Genomic DNA, 15,313 nt, shown 5'->3' with positions numbered 1-15,313 from the left:
TTTCCAGCATCCTTCTCCTCCCCTCCCCGCCTCCCTCCCCATCTCCGCATCGCTCCGGGCGCAGCCACGGGACTTGCGCCTCGTCTCGCCTCGCCTCGCCTCTCTCACCCATCCACCCCTGGGACTCGCTCCTCCGACACCGTGGGGAGAAGAGCCGCTCCGTCCGCCCCGCCGCCCGACGCCCCCTCTCCCCAAGAAGAGAAAGCCTCTGAGAATGTGCAGAGAGCCGGAAGGTCCCGGACGCCAAAGCCGCGGCTCCCTTGTAGCCACTCCACCGTCCGACGTCCCGAAAGAAAAGGCAGGCAAGAGACAGCGCCTCTGAGGACGTGCAGAAAGCCGAAGGATACGAGACGCCAACGCAAGGGCTCCCTTTTGCCCTTCCACGGTCCGACGCCCCCAAACAAGAGGCAGGCAAGAGAGAGAGCCTCTGAGAACGTGTAAAGAGCCGGAGTCTGCCGGGCGCCAAACTCGGGTCGGAAGGCTCTCTTCTGCCCATTCGGTCTTAGGACATCCCGAAAGAAAAAGCGGCAAGAGCTTCTGAGAACGCGCAGAGCCAGCGTGCCCGAAAAAGACAGAGACAGAGCCTCTGAGAACGTGCAGAGAGCCGGAGAGTGCCAAGCGCCAAAGTCGGGGCGCCCTTCTGCCCACTCCGCCGTCCGACGCCCCCTAAACCAGGACCAGACAAGAGACAGCGCCTCTGAGAAGGTGCAGAGCGCCGCAGAGTGCCAGAAAGAGGCAGAAAGAGCGCCTCTGAGAACGCGCAGAGAGCCGGACGGTACCCATCATCAAAGCGTCCCAACAACCGGCGGCGGCGGAGGAGAGGCGAGCAGGCGCGCCCCCCGAAGCCCGCGCGCGTTCCCGCTCACCCTCCCTCCCTCCCTCTCCGGAGCCGAGCCGGGGCAGCCTTCACGGCGCTCCCCGCCTCCATCCAGCCCCGTCCGGAGCAGCCTCCCCGCGCCCAGGCCACTTCCCTCCGGCTGCCGTCGAAATCAGCGGTCTCCAGGCTAGGCGGCGGCTGCAGAGCCGCAAAAGCGGTCCGGAGCCCTCCCGGGCGGCGCTCGCTGGGATGCCCGAGCTGGGCTAGCATGGCCCGGAGCCCCCCTCCGCTGCTCCTCCTCCTCCTCCTCCTCTTCCTCCCTCCGCTGCTGCAGAGCCGGGGCTGCTCGCCCTGTTTCTGGTTCGCCACGCCGGACACGGTGCAGTGCCGCTTCGTGGAGCTGCAAGAGCCGCCGGCGGAGCTGCCGTCCGCGGTGCGCAACCTGACGGTGGTCGGTGCCAACCTGACAGTGCTGGGCCGGGCGGCCTTTGCAGGCGGTTGGGGACCGCGGGCTTCTTCGCCTCGCCGACCGTTGCTCCACTTAACGTTGCTGGCGTTGCTCCGAAGCCGCATCGAAGCGCTGGAGGAGGCAGCCTTCGCCGGGCTGCCGTCCCTGGCAGCTCTGGATTTAAGCCACAACCCGCTGCGCCGCGTCTCGCCCGGAGCTTTCCTCTACTGCGCCCGTTTGCACCGGCTCAGCCTCAACGGGGCGCTGACGGACGGACGGACGGCCGAGGAGCTGCTGGGCTCGGCTCTGACTAACCTCAGCCTTGCGCGGCTGGAGCTGGCCGGGAACGGCTTGCGTGCTCTGCCTGCGGGCTGGGCGCTGCCGGCGTCTTTGCAAGAGCTGGACGCGCGCAACAACTCGCTGCAGGCGCCGCGGCCCGACGGGCTGGCTGCGCCTCTGCTGCGCTTGCAGCTGGCGGGCAATCCCCTGACTTGCGACTGCCCCGCTCTGCGACCGTTGCTGCTCTGGCTGGGCAACGCCACGTGGCGGGCGCCGGATCGGCGGGAGCTGCGCTGCGCTTCCCCGCCGCAACTGCGGGACGCGCTGGTTCTGCGCCTTCGGCCGCGGCAGCTCAAGTGCCTGGAGGAAGGGGCGGCTTGGGGGCTGCTGGAGCCCGTCGGCGGGCCGGAGCCGAAGGAGCTGGAGACCGTCTCGTACGTTTTCCTGGGCATCGTGCTGGCATTGATCGGGCTGGTTTTCCTGATGGTGCTCTACCTAAACCGACGGGGCATTAAGCGGTGGCTGAACAACCTGCGGGAGGCGTGCCGGGATCAGATGGAGGGCTACCAGTACCGGTATGAGCAGGACAGCGACCCCCGGCGGGCCAGCCCGGGTGGTCTCTGAAACCGGGCACCGATGGGGCAGATGGAGGACAGCTGCTGACCCCTCCCTCCAGATCTCGTCAGACTGGCTGAGTTGGGGAGGTTGGTACCCCAAGCTTTCTCTCTGAGGCAGCTTCGTCTGATCTCCTGCCCCCCCCCCCAAAAAAAAATTGCACCTGGGGGGGGGGTGGCTTTGGCCAGCACCGGCTGGATGAGATGTTGAGGGGTGCTGGGCTGGAGCTTGCTGCCCTTGCCAGTTGCCCCGTATCCCGAGATGCCAACCTGATGGTGACTCCTGGGAGCTAAGCAGGGTCAGAGCTGGGCAAAGCTTGGAGGGGAGAACTGGAGGCTAGAAGAAGGGGGGGGGGAAATTGCCCTGATCGTAGAAGAATAGACTACGCAGAGATGTGGCTCTGGGACTCACTGAACTGAGACTCTGAGACTGTCTGGATAACTAGCACAGAAGTTAACCGTGGCTAATCCGGGAGAGCCTAAACAATGTTGGCTAGTAAACTAGATAAGAGGCAACCAGGAAGTCCCACAAAATTGCTACATGCTGGAAGATGGAAATGACCATTTCTGTAGGATTTTCCAAGGCGACGGATTTTATCTCCAAGAACCAAAATCCACTTAAATGCACCGTTGTTTATTCAGCCCTATGGATGCTCCAACTCTTGAACTCGGGACTCTTGGATTCTGCCGAGGTTCCTCGCTGCCCACTTAATGGTGGGAGGGGGAAACGGTTGTGCAAATTCCTCCACTGCAGCCTGACGCAGATTTTCCTGGAAAGAGAGCGTTGTGCAATACCGGGGCTGCCTTCCCCTGAGATTCCCCCCCCCCCGGCCTGGGTTGTACCCACAAACTTTTTAACTTTGTACTTTGGGCAACGGCTGTCCCCCTTTAACGCTCAGGGGCTGACGGATGCCCAGAAAATGCCACGAACTGAACAAGTTGTATTCCGCCAACTTCAAAGATTCCTTGCAATAATTTGGATACGGATGGAGGGTAAAATGGTTGATTTTCCCAAAGGAATTTGGGGGATTTGATTCCTGTGAATGAGCGAATTCCAGATGTAGCTTTGCCAGTTAAAAAAAAAAAAACGGGGGTCAGGAATCATCAGGAAGGGGCTTCCACTGTCTTCCTCTCTTGCATGGGAGGTTTGCCTCCCCTTAGAAAAAAAATATTATCAAAGAAAGAGCTACGGGTTTTTTTTTCTCTCATCTGTGGGTCTTTCCCCCTCCCAATTTCAATGGATCTGTGCCAGCACCCCATGCCAGCTACAGGAAGAGGGGGAGTCCCCATTGTCTTCTGCCCTTAGTCAGCACAACCCTCCCCCCCCTTTCCCCAGCAGCATGGGTTTCGGAGTCAGTAACTATCTGCCGGACCATTAATTTTGAATTATTTCAGACCCAATTCCCGCAGACTTTTGAGCTTCAGGGAACGTTGCAATAGAACAAAAAATCCCTTTTCTATTTAAAAAAAAAAAACACCAAAAACTTTTTGGTGTGTTTCAGACGATTTTAGAAGCACACACATGAACAGATGCCATAATCCCTCAGGGGAGAATGTCTGGAAGTGACGCCTGATGAATTTCTTCAGAATAGATCCATTCAGACCAAATAATTATTCCTTAGGAACCCTTTTGCCTGTTCCAAACCGATCTCTGCAGCCGTAGAAAAACCTGCGTTCTCAAAAGTAGCCGGCTGTAGACCCTTGTTTAAGTCTTACCTTTACCGCATTATTAGTCAATAATCAAATAGGATATATACAGAATATACCTTCCTATATTTATTGTTGTTCCATATTAATTCTGATTTATTTATTTATTTTTTTACTGCTGAAGGAGAACTGTAAAGGCCTGGGGGAGTCACGCTGGAGAGCTCAGGGGAACAAAGGCATCAGGGACAAATTAAAACCTTAATAAACTTAGTTTTTCTTCCAAGGAACCCGAAATTCTCATCTCGGTCTTGCTGTTTTTATCCGCATGCCCACACATACTGGATTTCAGTGGAAATCTACATGCTGGTTTTATCGCACTCGGCCTAAATTCCCTTCCCCAAAAAGCTTCCCTCGCACTTTTCCAGGCCTTCTTTCTGGTTTCACAGCCGTGACCAGGTGACGGGCTTAAAGTATTGAAGGGAGGAAGAATATGGCCCAGGTGAGAAGACAGAATCCTAGATGCCTGGGAGCGACCTTAGAGGCCATCTAGTCAACCCCCTGCTCAGCGCAGGCTGAAACAGTGTCTATAAATAAGGTAAAAACCTTAAGTAAGAAAACTACCCCTTTCTTTCGGGTGGGTAGTACGAAGCAGCAAAGAATACCCCAACTTATGTCCACAGTTGGGATCACAAGTTTTGTTGGTTAAACAAGGCAGTTTATTGGAGTCCTCTCTGATTTTATGACCTTTTTTTTTGCCAGGACCGTTAAGTGAATCATTGCAGTTAAGTGAATGATACAGTTGTTAAGTGAATCATTGCAGTTGTTAAGTGAATCACTGTAGTTGTTAAGTGAATGATACAGTTGTTAAGTGAATCATTGCAGTTGTTAAGTGAATGATGCAGTTGTTAAATGAATCATTGCAGTTAAGTGAATGATACAGTTGTTAAGTGAATCATTGCAGTTGTTAAGTGAATCATTGCAGTTGTTAAGTGAATCATTATAGTTGTTAAGTGAATGGTGCAGTTGTTAAGTGAATCATTATAGTTGTTAAGTGAATGGTGCAGTTGTTAAGTGAATGGTGCAGTTGTTAAGTGAATCATTATAGTTGTTAAGTGAATGAGGCAGTTGTTAAGTGAATCATTGCAGTTGTTAAGTGAATGAGGCAGTTGTTAAGTGAATCATTGCAGTTGTTAAGTGAATGAGGCAGTTGTTAAGTGAATCATTGCAGTTGTTAAGTGAATGAGACAGTTGTTAAGTGAATCATTGCAGTTGTTAAGTGAATCATTGCAGTTGTTAAGTGAATCATTATAGTTGTTAAGTGAATGGTGCAGTTGTTAAGTGAATGGTGCAGTTGTTAAGTGAATGGTGCAGTTGTTAAGTGAATCATTATAGTTGTTAAGTGAATGAGGCAGTTGTTAAGTGAATCATTGCAGTTGTTAAGTGAATGAGGCAGTTGTTAAGTGAATCATTGCAGTTGTTAAGTGAATGAGGCAGTTGTTAAGTGAATCATTGCAGTTGTTAAGTGAATGAGACAGTTGTTAAGTGAATCATTGCAGTTGTTAAGTGAATGAGGCAGTTGTTAAGTGAATCATTGCAGTTGTTAAGTGAATGAGGCAGTTGTTAAGTGAATCATTGCAGTTGTTAAGTGAATGAGACAGTTGTTAAGTGAATCATTGCAGTTGTTAAGTGAATGAGACAGTTGTTAAGTGAATCATTATAGTTGTTAAGTGAATGAGGCAGTTGTTAAGTGAATCGTTGCAGTTGTTAAGTGAATGAGGCAGTTGTTAAGTGAATCATTGCAGTTGTTAAGTGAATGAGGCAGTTGTTAAGTGAATCTGGCTTCCCCACCCCCTCCCCATTGATTTTGCTTATCGGAAGCCAGCTGGAAAGGTTGCAAAAGACGATCACATGACCCCGGGATAGTGCAACTGTTGTAAATAACTTGCTAAGTGCCCGAATTTGAATCACATGACCTTGGGAATGCTACGATGGTTGTAAGTGCGAGGACTGGTCATAAGTCATTTTTTCTAGTGCTGCTGTAACTTTGAACAGATACTGAACGCATCAGTCAGTCAAGGACTAAGAAAACTCTCAACTCCTATTATAGTGATGTTCGGCAGCTTTAAGAGCGGTGGACTTCAATTCCTTTAACCTGCCGGCTGGGGAATTCTGGGAGTTGAAGTCCACCCATCTTCCAGGAGCCAAGGTTGAGACAGTCTCCCTAGAGGTCTCAAACGAAGCACCATCCAGCCTTTTTTGGGATTCATTTGAGAAAATTAATTAATTAATTAATGAGTCTTCAGAAAAGGGCGGTATAAAAATTCGAATAATAATAAATAAATAAATAAATTTATTTATTTATTTTGTCATAACAGCATACACAAGCATAAACATGAAGCAACTATACAACATATAAGCATATATTTGAGTATAAGCATGTAATAACTATATAAATTGGATATAATGAAAGGAAACAGAAGGACAGGAACGGTAGGCACTCTTGTGCTCTTATGCACGCCCCTTACAGACCTCTTAGGAAAGGGGTGAGGTCAATAGTAGACAGTTTTTGGTTGAAGCTTTGGGGACTTTGAGAAGAGACCACAGAGTCAGGTAGTGTGTTCCAAGCACTAATAACTCTGTTACTGAAGTCATATTTTCTGCAATCAAGATTGAAGCGGTTAACATTAAGTTTAAATCTATTGTTTGCTCTTGTATTGTTGTGATTGAAGCTGAAGTAGTCTTCAACAGGAAGGACATTGCAATAGATGATTCTATGAGTTAAACACAGATCCTGTCGGAGGCGGCGGAGTTCTAAGTTTTCTAAACCCAAGATTTCAAGTCTGGTGGCATAAGGTATTTTGTTGTATTCAGAGGAGTGGAGAACTCTTCTTGTAAAATATTTCTGGACACGTTCAATTGTATTGATGTCTGAAATGTTGCATGGGTTCCAGACAGGCGAGCTGTATTCAAGAATTGTTCTAGCAAATGTTTTTTAAGCTCTGGTTAGTAGTATAGTGTTTCTGGAGAAGAAGCTACGTAAGATTAGGTTTACAACTCTTAATGCCTTTTTTGCGATGTAGTTGCAGTGGGCTTTGGCACTTAGGTCATTGGATATGAAGACTCCAAGGTCTTTGACAGGATGGGGGTCATCTTTATTTATTTATTTATTTATTATTCAAATTTATATACCGCCCTATCTCCCAAAGGACTCAGGGCGGTTCACAGGCAGATAAAACAACGTATATATACAAATTAAGAAAACCATTAAGAAAACATATTCAGAAAGCCTAATTATTAAAAATAATATAAATATTAAAACCAATTAAAACCCCTATAAAATTTAAAAATTTAAAATTTAGAAAATTTAAAAAACTAGTCCAGTCCCGCGCAGATAAATAGGTGTGTTTTAAGCTCGCGACGGAAGGTTCGGAGGTCTGGAAGTTGACGGAGTCCTGGGGGGAGTTCGTTCCAGAGGGTGGGAGCCCCCACAGAGAAGGCCCTTCCCCTGGGCATCGCCAGACGACACTGTCTAGCTGACGGCACCCTGAGGAGTCCCTCTCTGTGAGAGCGCACGGGCCGGTGAGAGGTATCCGGTAGCAGTAGACGGTCCCGTAAGTAGCCCGGCCCTATGCCATGGAGCGCTTTAAAGGTGGTTATAGAAGAATCTATAAGACAATGTCCGTCGAGTTTGTACTTAGTGTTTAGATTCTTTTTTCCAATGTGTAAGACAGAGCATTTGCTGGTTGAGATTTGGAGTTGCCAAGTTTTAGACCATTCTGACACAAAGTCAAGGTCTTTTTGAAGGGTAGCTGTATTGTTGGTAGTGTTAAATAGTTTGACATCGTCAGCAAAGAGAACACAATTACTTTTAATATGGTCGCAGAGATCATTAATGTATAATATGAAGAGTGTTGGTCCAAGAACACTGCCTTGGGGAACGCCACTATTGACAGGAACAGGATTTGATAGGGCACTGCCTATTTTGACCACTTGTTGTCTGTTTGACAGGAACGCTGTTATCCAATTGTGGAGAGGTCCGGAGATGCCGTAGGATTTTAGTTTGAGGAGAAGTTTGTCGTGTACCACTGAGTCAAAAGCTTTACAGAAGTCTATGTAAATTGCATCTATTGTTTTGCCTTGATCAAGATTAGTAGTCCATATATTTTTGCAGTGAAGAAGTTGTAAGTTAAATGATAGTTTTTTTCTGAAACCAAATTGTTTATTAGAGAGTAGGTTGTTTATTTCTAGGTGGAGGGTAATGTATTGGTTGATGATGGATTCCATGACTTTACAGGTGACACAGCATAGAGAGATAAGTCTGTAATTTTCAACTAAGCTGGGGTCTCCTTTTTTGAAGACAGGGATGACCGTGGCTAGTGACCAAAGTTTGGGAAGGGATCCAGTCGTGAAGGCTTTTTCAAAGATTATGCTTAGGGGTTCTGCTATATAAGTGGAAAGCTTTTTTAAGAAGTATGCACATAGTCCATCGGGTCCTATAGATAGGGATGGTTTTAAATTGCGAAGAGCTTTTTCAACATTTTCTTCAGTGAAATCTATATGTGTTAGGTCATTGTTGGTGCAGTTGGGAAATTTCGGGTTTGAGCCATTGCTGTTGATAAAGACTGAGCCGAAGAATGGGTTAAAGAGGTTTGCTTTAACTGTTTCATCATTATTTTCTTAGCCGTTAGATTCTTTTAGTGGTGGGATGGATCTCGAGACATTAAGTTCGTTATTCACAAAATTATAAAAAGCACGATTGGAATTTGTGCGCAGAAGGTCTTCTTCTTGCTTGGTGTGGTAATTTGTGCATTCAATTTTTGTTTGGTTGCAAATATCTCTGTAGCGGTTTTTGAAATTTGCTACATGCCCCTTTTTGTTTTTTCTCCAAAGGGATTTTTTTTTTTGATTGGAGCTTTTTTATTGATATGGGTAATTTGTTTTTCCTGATTTTTGGTGGTGGTTAGTGGTACGTAGAGTTTAATGACTCTATTGACTTCGAGTAGGAAAACTTTGTAGTGGTCTTCAGCAGTGATACAGGTTGAGAACAGATTTTGCCAATCAAGAAATGAGAGGTAGGTGTTTATAAAGTCATAGTTGGCTTTTTTGAAATTGTAGATTGGATTACTATTATTATGACGATGCATCAGATGGCCTGGCTCCTCTGCCCTTCTTCCAGGCACCAAAGAATGCAAAGAGGCAGGGAATATTTTCAGGTTTCTGAACTCTGTGGGAGCCATTAATGTGTTATGTTTTCACAAACAGGATGGAGATCTTAGATTAGATCTGTTTTGCTGATTTTTTTCCCTCATCTGGTGGAAAATCTCTTGGAGTTGTTTTGGGACTTTGGATAATGAGATGAGTGAAGAAAGAGAAGAAAAAAAGGAAAAGGAAAAGGAAAAGAATAGAATAGAATAGAATAGAATTTTATTGGCCAAGTGTGATTGGACACACAAGGAATTTGTCTTGGTGCATCTGCTCTCAGTGTACATAAAAGAAAAGATACGTTCATCAAGGTACAACATTTACAACACAATTGATGATCAATATATCAATATAAATCATAAGGATTGCCAGCAACAAGTTATAGTCATACAGTCATAAGTGGAAAGAGATGGATGATGGGAACGATGAGAAGATTAATAGTAGTGCAGATTCAGTAAATAGTCTGACAGTGTTGAGGGAATTATTTGTTTAGCAGAGTGATGGCCTTCGGGAAAAACTGTTCTTGTGTCTAGTTGTTCTGGTGTGCAGTGCTCTATAGCGTCGTTTTGAGGGTAGGAGTTGAAACAGTTTATGTCCTGGATGCGAGGGATCTGTAAATATTTTCACGGCCCTCTTCTTGATTCGTGCAGTATATAGGTCCTCAATGGAAGGCAGGTTGGTAGCAATTATTTTTTCTGCAGTTCTAATTATCCTCTGAAGTCTGTGTTTTTCTTGTTGGGTTGCAGAACCGAACCAGACAGTTATAGAGGTGCAAATGACAGACTCAATAATTCCTCTGTAGAAGGGAAGGAGGGAGGAAGAAAATGAGAGAGAGGGGAGGAAAAGAAATGAAGGAAGGAAGGAAGAGAAAGAAAGAAAGAAAGAAAGAAAGAAAGAAAGAAAGAAAGAAAGAAAGAAAGAAAGAAAGGGAGAAAGAAAGGGAGACAGAGAAAGAAAGGAAAGAAAGAAAGAAGCAAAAAGAAGGAAGAAAGGAGAAAGAACATGAGAGGGAAGGAAAAGGAAGGAAGGAAAAGAAAGAAAGTGAGAGAAAGAGAGAAAGGGAGAGAGAGAAAGAGAGAAAGAAAGGAAAGAAGGAAGAAAAGGAAAGGAAAGAAAGAAGGAAAAGAAAGAAAGGAAGGAAAAGAATGGAAGGAAGCTAAAAAGAAAGAAAGAGAAAGAAAGGGAGAAAGAGAAAGAGGAAAGAGAGGAAGGAAGAAAAGAGGAAGGAAAGGAGAGAAAGAAGGAAAAAAGGAAAGGAAAGAAAGAAGGAAGGAAAAGGAAGGAAGGAAGGAAAGAGAAAGTTATAATAGTTTCAGGTTTGCGTAGAAAAGGACACACCTTGAGTGTTCAAACTTCTTGCATTTTCCGTCACATGGGTAGCTGCCTTTAGCCTCTCTCTAAGGAGTGGAGTTTGCATCCCTTCATCCTATGGCATTTTTAAGGGGACACCTTGCAAACATTTCTCTTGCAATCTTGGGTGGAGGTGGGAGGTGGGTGGGCTTTGAATCCCAGGCAGCAAAAATAGTGTAACCACTCCACATAGTTTTCACGCAGTCCTGGGTGTTTTTGTTGTTGTTGTTGTTGTTGTTGTTTATTAAGCATTATTGAGCAACCTCTGGTAAATCTCCAGAGAAGCTGCTAGAGAGCCATGAATTTGTACAGGTGTGTGTTTCTGAGTTCTGATTTTTGGGGGGAGAAAAAGTCCTGAGGGTTCGGTTAGTGAGGAGGCCGATTTGTGCCAAAGTCGTCACAAAGATGTAACGGATTTTATTTTTTTCCCCATTTAAGTCTTTTGTGGGGGACACCCAGTTGCAAATCCGGCAGAGAGCAAACGGCCCTGGGCTGCTCCCAGCTGGAAAATTCCTTCTGCTAACAGCTGTAAAAAGCATTACGCAACCTCCCCCTCCTTCGTTGCTGAAGGATACCCTTGGAGAAGGGAAAAAATAAAAATAAAGCAGAAGGCAAAGGAAGGGAAAAGGATGTTTTTCGTGGAGACGTCTGTTTGAATTCGTTGCAGAGGACAGACTCTGGAAGTGGCTGAGAATTTGGGAGACTCAAATTTGGGAGAATCAAACGGCATGGCAGGCGGGGCTAGAGTTGGTTTTGAAGGACGTCTGGATAATCCTTGAGGACTAGAGACGTCCCCCCGGGGGTTGTGGGCCGAAGCCAGTCTCGCTTGGCATGGAAATGTGGCATTAGCGGGCCTGAATTTCCTTTCCAGCAGTGCTTAAAAACCCATCAGCTGTGAAATCTTGGCAGGGTTGACAGTCTGGCCGGGCTCTGCGCCTTGGTGGCAATTAGACCTTGTCACAAATGCTGTTGGAAGTGGCTTGCTGCCGAGACAGCTAAGAGGAGAGAACCTCCAGCTCCAAAGGCAGTCTATCTGCATTCTTCAGCAGCACAGAACCTCCAGTTCCAGAGGCAATCTATCTGCATGCTTCAAATAGGGCCTCCATCTCCAGGGGCAGACCATCTGCATTCTTCAAGTAGAATAAGTCCACTGCAGAGGCAGGCTATCTGTATTCTTTGAATAGAACCTCCAGTCCCAGAGTTAGACTATCTGCATTCTTCCAGGGCATGGCAGCTTAGAACAGAGCCTCCATCTCCAGAGGCAGGCTTCAGGGGCACAGCTGAGACTGTTGAGAATAGAACCTCCAGCTCCAGAGGCAGACTATCTCCATTTTGTAAATAGAACCTTCAGCTCCAGAGGCAGGCTATTCCTTGCTGGCTGGGGAATTCTGGGAGTTGAAGTCCACATGTCCTTGATTGGCCCAGATTGAGAAATATTGATCGAGACATACCTCTCTGGGAGGGCTTAACTAGTTCCCTTGCAGATTTCAGAGGGCTAGATCAGATGATCTTTGGGAATCCCTTCCGGTGCTATAAATCAATGATTCTCAGATTTCCCAGGAATCCTCCATTAGAAATGGTGGCTGGGGAATTCTGGGAGTTGAAGTCCACAGGGCTTAAAGTGACCCAGGTTGAGAAACGAGACCGCTTTAGATCATGAAGTTGGGAGAGACTTTAAAGATCATCTAGTCCAGCCCCCAGCTTAGAAATCTTTTCTTCTTCTTCTTTCATTCTTAAAAAGAAATTATTTCGACATTCCTTAAATAGAAGGTGCACAATTAAATTGCCCTTCTCAGAACCAAGACCGCGTACTTTAACAACGCTGAGAAAATTCAGCAAAATGTAAGATTGGAAGATCAAACGGGGGTTGAAATTCGAATGTGTTTTCTTTCCCCCCCCCCCATGAGGGCTTATCCTAACTCAAGACAGTTTTATTTACCACTTTTTGTCAGCATATTCTAATTTTTATACATTCTTTGCATGCATACAGCAAATGCATTTTGGGCAGATTTTTTCCCTAATACAATCTACATTTTTAAAAGTCTGAGAACTGCACTGCGGAATTCAAAGTGTTTTCAAACAGTACTTACAAAAAGAGGCACTGCAGATGGCACTAATGATTCATGCATTCTGGCTTATCTTTAACCTTCCCATCCATGATTAAACCTTCATTAACCTGCATGTCTAGAGAAGAGGACTATGGGGGAGACATGATGGCAGTCTTCCAATATTTGAGGGGCTGCCACAAAGAGTCAAGCTATTCTCCAAAGCACCTGAAGGCAGGAGAAGAAGCAATGAGTAGAAACTAATCCAGGAGAGAAACAACCTGGAACTAAGGAGAAACTTCCTGACAGTGAGGACAATGAACCAGTGGAACAGCTTGCCACCAGAAATTGTGGGTGCTCCATCACTGGAAGTTTTTAAGAAGAGATTGGACAGCCATTTTTCTGAAATGGGATAGGATCTCCTGCTTAAGCAGGGGGTTGGACTGGATGACCTTCCAAGTCCCTTCCAGCTCTATTCTGGATTTATGATTTGATCAGTTCTTCTTCTGAAGATCCAGACTCCTATTACATCCTATTTCTTTTTTCTTTTCTTTTCTTTCTTTCTTTCTTTCTTTCTTTCTTTCTTTCTTTTTCTTTCATCCTTCATTTCCTTTCCTTTCATCCCTCTCCTGCTTTTTCCTTCCTTCTTCCCTCTCTCCTTCATTCATTCTTTTGCTCCTTTTTCTCCTTTCCTTCTCTCCCTTCCTTCCGTTCTTCTTTCTTTCTCTCTTTCCTTTCTTTTCCTCCCTCCCTCCCTTCTTTCCTTCCTTCCTTTCTCCCTCCCTCCCTCCGCCACATTCATCTCCTCCTTCCTTCTTTCGTCCTTCTTTTATTCCGTGTCCTTTCTTCTTCCCAATCCTTTCTTCCTTCTCCTCTACTTCCTTCTCTTTCCTTCCCATTTCTTCTCTCCTTCATTCATTTGTTCCTCTCCCTCTCTTCCCTCTCTTCTTTCCTTCTCCCCTCTCCCTTCCTTCCTTCCTTCCCTCCCTCCAAGAATTACTGAATTACTGCATTTCAGTTCATTTGCCAATTCAAAACCTTCAATTCAAAGACATTATAGATAACATTGGCTGTGCCAAGCAAATAAATTCTCCCTCTTTCTTTCTTCTCTCCTTGGGCAGCCAGGCCGTCCCTGGAAGCGTCCGCCTTGCACAATCCAGCAGGAACGGAGTGAATATTTTGGGCTTTTATGAATCTTTTCTAATCCCTTTTCTTCCCATCGCAGCCAGATGGATCGAGACGTCGCCTCTTTTCTGTTGTGTTGGCAAATCAGGCGACTCGTTGGCTCTGTCTTGCCGTTCAAAAGCTTGGAAGGAATAGATTCGGGACACAATGGCTCAGTAACGGGACGGAGAACATTTTCTCCTCTTTCTCTGTATGCTTCAGCTGCTTCCAGTCGCTGGGCTGCCCGCCAAGCGTGCCAGCTGCAGTTGGTACGAAACATAAAAACGGTAGAAGAAAGGAAGGCGCCAAAATAACAATATTCGTCTTCAAGCCCTCTCTGCCTTTTGAAGCTCTCCTTGACTTTATCCGCAACACGGGCAGAATTTTTTCCTGGCTGAATCTGTGCCAATTTCCCCGTGGCTGCCAATTAGCAGGGCAAAATGTCAAAGTCTAGTTCAGAGGTCTTCAAACTTGGCAGCTTTAAGACTTGTGGACTTCAACTCCCAGAATTCTCCAGCCAGCTATGCTGGCTGGAGAACTCTGAGAGTTGAAATCCACAAGTCTTAAAGCTGCCAAGTTTGGAGACCTCTGGTCTAGCTAGATCTGTTGGATCCTAATCCTAGACAGACTCGGCCACACTCTCGTGCAAAGAAAAACAGAGGCTCTCGCAAATGTCTGGGGAAGGAAAACGACCTGGCAAAATAATGCATAGAATCTGAGAGCTGGAAGGGACCCTGGAGGTCTTCTAGTCCAACCCCCCCTGCCCAAGTCCTCATACCACTCTGGACAGCATCTTTTTTGTATCTTTTTTTCTCCTTAAGTAATACATTCAGTTCGCATCCTCGGGTTAACCCAAAACAAGGAATGCCAATCTGTTGCTGTTGTTGTTTTAAGTACAATTCAAAATACTTTTCGGATAAATATCTCTCCAAAGAGCCAATTCTAAAATCCGGTGCTGATACTTCTAAGGATGCATGTGAGATTCAGGGAGAATCCTTCACAGAAAACCTGCAGGTTCTGTTTTACCCAACACACCAAATCAGGTCAGTTGAAAACTCTATAAGAAAATAACAGAGTGGGAAGGGATCTTGCAGATCATCTAGTCTGACCCTCTGCTTAAGCAGGAGATCCTATACCATTTCAGACAAATGGTTGTCCAATCTCTTCTTAAAAAGACTCCAATGATGGAGCACCCATGATTTCTGGTGGCAAGCTGTTCCCACTGATTAATTCTTCTCAATGTCTGGAAATTCCTCCTTAATTCCAGGTGGCTTCTCTCCTTGATTACTTTCCATCTGTTGCTTCTGTTCCTGCCTTCAGGTGTTTTGGAGAATAGCTTGACCTCCTCTTCTTTGGTGCAGCCCAGGGGTGAAATCCAGCAGGTTCTGGAGAACCGGTAGCGGAAATTTTGAGTAGTTCGGAGAACCGGCAAATACCACCTCTGGCTGGCCCCAGAGTGGGGTGGGAATGGAGATTTTGCAGTATCCTTCCCCTGCCCACGCCCACCAAGCCACGCCCACAGAACCGGTTGTTAAAAATAATTGGATTTCACAACTGGTGCAGCCCCTCAAATATTGGAAGACTGGTATCATGTCACCCTTAGACTAGACAAATCAAGTTTCTGCAGCTGTTTTTCATACGGTTTAGCCTCCAGTCCCCTAATCACCTTTTTGCTCTGTTGCTTTCTTGTTATTTAACAGAACAACAGAGTTAGAAGGCACCTTGGAGGTCAGTCAAGAGACCTTAT

General features: G+C 46.1%; 1 protein-coding gene across 1 annotated transcript; it reads left to right on the top strand.

Annotated features, from left to right (window-relative positions):
• Nucleotides 1-1,039: 1,039 nt before the first annotated feature.
• TPBGL (trophoblast glycoprotein like) lies at nt 1,040-2,462 on the top strand. Its single transcript, XM_058186404.1, has one exon. It carries the CDS (start codon nt 1,086-1,088, stop codon nt 2,166-2,168), a length of 1,083 nt encoding a protein of 360 aa, XP_058042387.1. The 5' UTR covers nt 1,040-1,085; the 3' UTR covers nt 2,169-2,462.
• The last annotated feature ends 12,851 nt before the right edge of the window (nt 2,463-15,313 follow it).

The sequence above is a fragment of the Ahaetulla prasina genome, chromosome 5 (assembly GCF_028640845.1).
Source record: "Ahaetulla prasina isolate Xishuangbanna chromosome 5, ASM2864084v1, whole genome shotgun sequence".
In the NCBI taxonomy this organism is placed as follows: Eukaryota; Metazoa; Chordata; class Lepidosauria; order Squamata; family Colubridae; genus Ahaetulla; species Ahaetulla prasina.
This window is presented reverse-complemented; position numbering and strand designations above follow the sequence as displayed.

Bases quoted from the DNA above. Each gene is read 5' to 3' on its own strand.
- TPBGL (XM_058186404.1), top strand. From the start codon at position 1,086: ATGGCCCGGAGCCCCCCTCCGCTGCTCCTCCTCCTCCTCCTCCTCTTC.